General features: G+C 37.3%; 1 protein-coding gene across 1 annotated transcript; it reads right to left on the bottom strand.

The window, feature by feature from the left end:
• Nucleotides 1-454: 454 nt before the first annotated feature.
• On the bottom strand, nt 455-7578 carry LOC136812330 (protein canopy homolog 2-like). The gene is made up of 5 exons (XM_067068829.1): nt 7453-7578; nt 6813-6931; nt 6067-6264; nt 1745-1841; nt 455-1389 (listed from the first exon to the last, which is right to left on the bottom strand). The coding sequence occupies exons 1-5, from the start codon at nt 7541-7543 to the stop codon at nt 1331-1333; spliced, it is 564 nt and encodes a 187-aa protein (XP_066924930.1). The 5' UTR covers nt 7544-7578; the 3' UTR covers nt 455-1330.
• Between the last annotated feature and the right edge of the window lie 807 nt (nt 7579-8385).

The following is an 8385-nucleotide window of genomic DNA, read 5'->3' as shown; positions in this document are numbered from 1 at the left end:
AACTCACAATTCAGGAAAAAACTTGAGCAAATAAGTTAAAATCTTCATACTTTAAAGAAAAGAACATCCTTATAATTTAACTCCAGTGTTGCATCTTCCTTAGTTATAAGTTTAAAAGCCATTTCAACAAGATGTAATGATTGTATAAATAAAAGCTGGCAAGAGATAAACACCGAACGAACGAAAAAGACTTATTGCTTGAGCCGCCATCTTGAAACACCACATTATGATCTGTAAAAACAACGCACGCTAAAAGTACGCAAAAAGTTAACCCGATCGGAAGAAAGTTTAGAAATCAAAGTGATATCGGGAAATCGGAATAAAAAAACCAAACTCTTAAGTTGCGGCGGCGGCTGGAAAAAAGGGATTTGAAGGGTCATCGGGGCTGACCAATAATCATTAGGGTATATAAGTGGTACTTGGAAAGAAACGTAGATCTTTGAAAATCTTTTTTGAGAAAAAATTCGAGTTCTTCAAACTACCCTAAAAAATCCTATGTATAAATACTAAAAATATTTTAATAATTAATTACTTAGCGTTATAATTTATGAAAATTAGAATTCGCGAGAAAAGCAAGTTTAGTCACTAAATTAAGAAAATCATGTAGGGCTCAAATAGAAAAACAACCTCGGGGGAGGGGTCTAAGTCAACACTCTAGAACCCTGTTAGAAAATAGATTACTAAAAAATAGAAAAGTGCTGAGTTACCGAATTAAGAAAACATTGAATCGCACTGCCCTATATAATAATATAAACAAACTGAACATGAATTCTTATCAAAGTTGTAATTTCGTCACCCTTTCCTTTTTTTTCCTTTCTTTTTTTTTGAAAAAGCCTTTTTCTGACTCTGTATGTACAGTATGTTTGTTTCAAAGTGATCTTGAATAAAAAAAAAACTGAAAATAGTAGGGGCCCATGGCAACATTTATAGGACCAGCCCAAGGTAGTTAAGGTAGTTCTGCTAGCCACGACAATGCTCCTGGCAATCTCATATTATCTTCTATGGCTGTAAAATATTAGTTCTAGAAAAAGGTAGAATCGAATCGACATTTCGGCGAGGCCAGAAATGCCTATGAAATTCTTTCACCTATATGATAGTTTGCGTTGTCAACAAATCCGAGCAAAAATATGTGACAGTGATGGTATGGTCATACCTGGTCCCTGCATATATCAGGCTTTATTTACGTTGCTGATGGACGAAAGAGAATACCTTACTGGCGCTACCAGTAAGCATCAAAAAGCCGATAATACGCAGGAAACGAGGTTGATAGGGTTTGACGAAATTATAACATAATGTAAATACTAGAACACTAAAATAGTAAAATTGAAGATCATAGTTCGTCTTTAGCTTCATCTTCGTCTTCTTCTTCTTCTTCTGAATCACAAGCTTCTGTTGAAAGAATGAAAAGTCGATATTTATTTATACAGTGGGAGACTCGAACCTCTTTAAATCGAATGTCTCCTTAACTCGAACAAGTTTTCTTGTTCCTTCCGTTAACAATGCCTTATAATCCATAACTCGAAGTTTCCTTAACTCAAACAAATTTTTGTTAACCCCATGTGTTTTCGAGTTATGGAAACTCCGCTGTAGTATTATAAAACAACCGTAGTTTTCTAAAGGAGACATCCCCTGGTACACTAAATACCAATTTTTTTTAACTCAAACGCAGAAAGAACGATACGTAATTACATATCACAAACAAACAGCAAAAAATTCTACAATGATATCTTATCTTTTTAAATACCTGCTATATTTTGACAGAAATCATTTTTGGGATCGTCATGTTTTTGTTTGAAATATTCCACCATGTTTTCATCATTATCTTCGATGAAAGCATTGCACTAAAAACGAAAATAGTTGAAATAAGTTCAATACAATAATGATCAGTTAGTGAGGGCTGTACTGAGAAATATTGCCCGAGGTCAAGTAACGACCGAGCTTGCGAGGTTGTTGCGTTAATCGAGGGCAATATTCGCGCTTTATCCAGAAAAAATAACAAAAAAACAAGCGAAAAGAGATCAAAATTGTTTCAATTACTGATGTCAGAAATAACAAATGAGACAAATGATGTCAACGCCGTGTTCATTTTCCTTTGAAAAAACTGACGTCACAATGAATTTTTCTAACGACGGGCAACTTTGTGCAGTGTAGCCCCGTTGTTGTCATTCAAAATGAACCAATTTTTTTTTTTTTTCAAGTCACGAGATATTTTATAAATTTGAATATAAATAAAACCATATATAAAACACTCCTATAACAATCATATAACTCCGGAGGCTTTCCGGCACGCTATAAAATAAATCTAATTTTTCATAAAAAAAATATACGACTAGTCTAGTCCCGGTTTTAGACAAATTCTAGATATATGTGTTCCTATTTTTTTCCATAAATATTTCAATGTTGTCAATTTCATTTTGTTGTAATAATGCTCTTTTATTGTTTCGGGATCCCCGTAAACAGAGGATTGCCGATCTCAGTAATTCGAACGACAACTTTGCGTTTACCCATTGTCCCATTATGGATCTTTCAATGTTTCTTTTTTCAGGGAGTTTATTTATAAGCACTGTAATGGCTTTTAAAGTTTCGTGCCCTAAACCTCCATATGGAGTAAAAACTAGGGGTGTGAATGAGCCGTGCTCAACTTCGACTACCCGTCTTCCATAACTTCTCTTCTTCTCTTTTTCGTTGGCTCGAAAGACTTTGTCTAGGTCCCTGTTAATGTGAGTCGGTGCAAATGGATTGAAAATCCTTACGTCAAAGAATGCACGTTCTCCGCGTTGCCAAAAACCTCGAACACTCAAGTCAAGTCTTGCCTCATCGCTTGTAATTCCCATCAACTGCTCGCCTGTGAGCTCCTGAAGGTGAGGTTCGACCTCAACATCTTTGGAAATCTCTCTAGCGAGCTCTGCTATTAGATCTCGAACAATCATGTATCCTCCTTTGGGGCAAGACAGGGCATGGTCGACGTCATGGTTTACCACAAGCGCATATAGTTGGCAGGAACTTGTGTGGCCATCTGTACCTCAAGGCGATTGCGTCGTGAAACTCACGCTTATTGAGAACCGTGTTCTCAGATTTTGATGGCATGAACATGAGCCAACTTGATGCTGCTTTGAGAGATGCCACTTCGACGGATCGCTGCTTTCTTCTACTCATTGACTGTTTGAGTTGTTCCAATAACAAATTTTTCCTCTTTTGGTTCTCCTTGTGAATCAGCTCTTTCGTCTTCTTTAGCAGGATGATGTTAACATCAAAGTCGAGCTTTTGGTGGTGGATGTTTTGGATGCTTTGTGATGTTAAACTTCTTGAATTTACGTGATCATGAACGCACGCGACTGAGAATATCGGCAATCCTAAACCTCCAAGTTTTGGGTGAAAGGCTTAGTAGCTTACGCTCATTTTCAGTCAAATTTTTCCCCAACATCATAGGCAGCAAATCTTAGTCGATGATTTGGTCCAGCAACTTCAATTCGTTTGTGAAGTCAGGGATGACTCGTAGGAAGTAGTTGAGTTTGTGTGCCACCCATGTGTGAAGCACGAATACACTGCTTGAGGTTCAGCTTTTGCGATCTCTGACAAGGTGTTTATTTCAGAGATCCATTTCTCGACCAGTTCTCTCTTGTATGCATGAATCCCTTCTTGATTGCCGATGAAGCCTCCCAGATATCTTCTACCAGATGAGGTGATCTTTAGATTGGTGTCTGTAAACATCACTTTGGCTTCCTCCAGCTTTTTATCTTTCACCACCAACCATGATTTGGAAGCCTTTGGAAAGTATCCAAACAATGGACCTGTTTGTTCGATCCTGGCCCACCATTTCTGAAGACTGGGAAGGGAACCAGCACCACAAAGATCGTCTGCGAAAGCTGCTTGTTTGGTATCACTATATCGTCAACAAAACAAACAAAACGAACACTCAAGTCAAGTCTTGCCTCATCGCTTGTAATTCCCATCAACTGCTCGCCTGTGAGCTCCTGAAGGTGAGGTTCGACCTCAACATCTTTGGAAATCTCTCTAGCGAGCTCTGCTATTAGATCTCGAACAATCATGTATCCTCCTTTGGGGCAAGACAGGGCATGGTCGACGTCATGGTTTACCACAAGCGCATATAGTTGGCAGGAACTTGTGTGGCCATCTGTACCTCAAGGCGATTGCGTCGTGAAACTCACGCTTATTGAGAACCGTGTTCTCAGATTTTGATGGCATGAACATGAGCCAACTTGATGCTGCTTTGAGAGATGCCACTTCGACGGATCGCTGCTTTCTTCTACTCATTGACTGTTTGAGTTGTTCCAATAACAAATTTTTCCTCTTTTGGTTCTCCTTGTGAATCAGCTCTTTCGTCTTCTTTAGCAGGATGATGTTAACATCAAAGTCGAGCTTTTGGTGGTGGATGTTTTGGATGCTTTGTGATGTTAAACTTCTTGAATTTACGTGATCATGAACGCACGCGACTGAGAATATCGGCAATCCTAAACCTCCAAGTTTTGGTGAAAGGCTTAGTAGCTTACGCTCATTTTCAGTCAAATTTTTCCCCAACATCATAGGCAGCAAATCTTAGTCGATGATTTGGTCCAGCAACTTCAATTCGTTTGTGAAGTCAGGGATGACTCGTAGGAAGTAGTTGAGTTTGTGTGCCACCCATGTGTGAAGCACGAATACACTGCTTGAGGTTCAGCTTTTGCGATCTCTCTCTGACAAGGTGTTTATTTCAGAGATCCATTTCTCGACCAGTTCTCTCTTGTATGCATGAATCCCTTCTTGATTGCCGATGAAGCCTCCCAGATATCTTCTACCAGATGAGGTGATCTTTAGATTGGTGTCTGTAAACATCACTTTGGCTTCCTCCAGCTTTTTATCTTTCACCACCAACCATGATTTGGAAGCCTTTGGAAAGTATCCAAACAATGGACCTGTTTGTTCGATCCTGGCCCACCATTTCTGAAGACTGGGAAGGGAACCAGCACCACAAAGATCGTCTGCGAAAGCTGCTTGTTTGGTATCACTATATCGTCTACGATGAGTGGGAGCATCGGAACAACTCCTATAGCATAGGATGGCATAGCTAATGGGTTGCCTTGTGTTGTGATTTCTGCAGACGAGATTTCTTAATTGCTGCCCGAAATGAATAATCTTGATGCAGTACGGTAGCAATTCTTTACGTACGTCGACATCGGTGGGCAGATATACTTGATGTTGTGAATGCAATACTTTTCGATTCAGTGAATTGAATGCGTTTTCTGCATCAACGAGGAGTATTGCATCAGTTTCTTGCTCCTCAAAGATATCTTTCATGCTATGTACTGCTGCTTCGCTGCCTGCCGGTAGTCCTGCACAAAATTGTAGGGAACCTGCACTGTTGAGAATGTCCGGTTTAATTGTGTTGATGACGACTTTCCCTACTATTCTTCGTAGAACTTCTCCAATACCAATCGGACGGGATCTTTGTCAAGTGGAATAAGCCTGCACGAGGTGAATGCTTCCAAACTGCGATCTTCCTGATCAAGTTGTGTCACACAAAGGATTTTCGTCATTTCAGCAATGCTTTTCCGTAGCTCGGTTCCAGTTCGACTAAAACTTTTGGGCACAAGAATTCTTCTCCATCCATCTGCGTTCATTCCGGATGGACCAGCTGCTCCTTTGGTTTTTATTGCGGATGTAGCGATTTTTGATTCATCTATACTTTCGAAAATGACTGGATCACAAAACGGTACTTCACCAGTCAGGAGTGCTGATTCATCTGGTTCTACTCCTTTCGGATGTTTTTGGAGCAGCTCTTGAAGCGTTTGCATTGTGCACAAAAAGTCGTGTAGCCCGCTTCGAAAAAGTTACCGGTTAACAAATAGGTATAGAATTTCTATAAAGCCTTATGTCAAAATTAAGATTTCAAAAGTCTAATTAATTGGAATTATTCAAAAAAACTTTCTTTTACATCTCCCCTTCTCCCCTTCTTAACCAAAATCTTTATTCCCGCTAGTTTGTTGGTTTTTAAATTGCTTGAACTCGTGGACAATATTTGAAATCACAACACGACTCAAAACATAAAAAAAACATCTTAATTCTTACTAGATTCCTAAGTTCATCAGCGGTTTGGCTGCTCATTGAAACATTTTCTAATGTGACAGGGTTCCCATCTCGAGATTTCGTCAAAACATACTTGACTTCGCCAGTCTTTTTATCAGTGGATAGCGCGTATTGGTTCATCCTCTCACATAATTCTTCAGTGATTTCAGTTAAGTGTGTTTCTGACCGAGCATAAGGAACCTAAGGAAGAAACAGATGATAGGTAATTCCAAAGCTATGGACTAAATTTAAACGAGCAAGATATTCAAAAACAAGAACTTGAGGAGATTTATTTAGAAGTAAAAAGCAAACAAAAAGAGAAGGTAATGTTTAGGGCTGCTGAATTTTTTCAGTAAGAAAATCTTGTACGCATTTTAAAAACAAGCCGAGTTTGTAACCTTCTAGTCATAGTTATAGATTCAGGGTCAATGGAAGTCAGCGTGTTTGATTGGTTGAAAAAAGTTCGAAAGAGAAAGTGAAATTTCCTTTGGCTTATAAAAATAATCTTTGGGTGACTTTGTAACTAAGTACCTTAAAGAAACTTATTTAAGTGAGAACTGACTTTTTTCAAATTCGCAAAAATAATCTCCCATTAGGGTATTAAAAAGTTTAAAAAAAATATGATGAGATTGACTGTGTTTCCTTTTTAGAATTGTATATGTCTAAACTACGTCAAACATGTAAAAATGGATTTCGAACAATGCAGATCTTTAAAAAAAAGCGAATAGAAAAATCTTTTGGTGACTTACAGTTCTCCTTTTCATTTGATTGCCCTGTGGGTCGATACGAAAACCATCGACTTCCAAAACTTTCTTTGGATCAACTTTGGAGATCTCATATTCAATTTCCTCAACAACTACATGGCAAGCTGAAAGAAAATGAAACAAAATTATATAAGAAATATTTTTACTATATCATATATACGTTTAATAGCATTGATCCTTGAAATCATACTAGATATAGTATAATGGATGATCGAAACTAAATTTCAAATCATTCCTTGCAGGGGGTCAGTACTTAAAATAGTACATTGATACTGAAATTAGTGATTTCTATCATATTTGAATATTTTTTAGAAATTTCAGAAATTTTTCCTTTGATGAAAATTTCCTTACTTCAATTTATTTTTAAATGTGCGAAATATGGATCTTTTGTTGTAAACATCAGCATTTTTGAGAAAAACAGTTTTGAGAATTCGTACTAGAAGAAAGGCCAAAATAGGAATAGTCTCATTGTATGTGTCAAAGATTTTAGTTCTGACACCCTCTCTGCTTTCTGTGGACTTATCTTCCTGAACAGACAGTCCCTTAAATTTGACAAGGTCTTAAAACTAAAAGAAAGTAACTAGTAAGAGCAAAGTCAAAAGAAAATCAAAATTTGAATCGATACCTGCACAATATTTTCCGCCTTTTCTAGCTGCAATTGAACTGCCAATCAAACCAGAAATTAGAGTTATGTAAAACAAATCAACAAAACCCATTTCACTGCAAATATTAGTTTGATTCTACTTTTTTAATCTATGAATATTTTGAAATAAAACAAAAAAGAGTTAGGCTTTAAAGACTGCTTTTCTAGGGCTCAAACGGGTAAAATTTAACCAATTATATAGATTATTTCGTTTCTTTATCAAATTTAGTAGAACAAGTGAAAACAATCTACATGCTGAATAGACCTACCTGAAAATTGATGCTATAAAAATATAAGAAAATTGATAACAATTGTAAGAAAATACAGACTAAAAACCAATTTACAGCACTTTCCAATCATGATTCAATCATAGGTTGGGAGATGGATTTTGTTAATGGGAGCCATCCAAACTCAGACTTGCCACAAAAAGCGTTGATCGGAGGTTTTGTTTAAGAACTCCCACCCCTTTCCATTAATGTTGCCGTGGCAATCACACTTAATTTCAAGATATTCATCCTTTTGTTGCTGCTGTAAATATTCACTGTTTCGTCAGCCATCTTATATTTTCGCTACGGCTCGCATAATATTTTATTAAAAAAATAACGGAGATTATTTCTAAACTTTCTTACAAAAATTCCCTAAATTAATTAGCTCCATAACATAAAGCAACAGGAAAGATCAGCCTTCTGCAAAAATTTGTGGGCTTTTCAGGTTGTCAAACAAACAGAACCCGACACATAAACAACAGGTTGTTTGTTTTGTTTATCAAAACCACCGAAGTGATCAAAAAGAAAAGAAATATGGTGCATAAACGACACAAGTAAATGTCCACAGCCTACAATACCACCCCCTGAACATCCAATCAATGTTTTTCGTAGCAGCTTTGAGTTTAGAGCATCACACTAAACTATCTAT

Source organism: Clytia hemisphaerica, unplaced genomic scaffold, assembly GCF_902728285.1.
Source record: "Clytia hemisphaerica strain Z4C2 unplaced genomic scaffold, Clytia hemisphaerica genome assembly, whole genome shotgun sequence".
In the NCBI taxonomy this organism is placed as follows: domain Eukaryota; kingdom Metazoa; phylum Cnidaria; class Hydrozoa; order Leptothecata; family Clytiidae; genus Clytia; species Clytia hemisphaerica.
This window is presented reverse-complemented; position numbering and strand designations above follow the sequence as displayed.

Coding starts and splice junctions, on each gene's coding strand:
- LOC136812330 (XM_067068829.1), bottom strand. CDS start 7,543: ATGGGTTTTGTTGATTTGTTTTACATAACTCTAATTTCTGGTTTGATT. Junction 6,932..7,452: donor AGGCGGAAAATATTGTGCAG/GTATCGATTCAA, acceptor ATTTTCTTTCAG/CTTGCCATGTAGTTGTTGAG. Junction 6,265..6,812: donor ATCAAATGAAAAGGAGAACT/GTAAGTCACCAA, acceptor TTTCTTCCTTAG/GTTCCTTATGCTCGGTCAGA.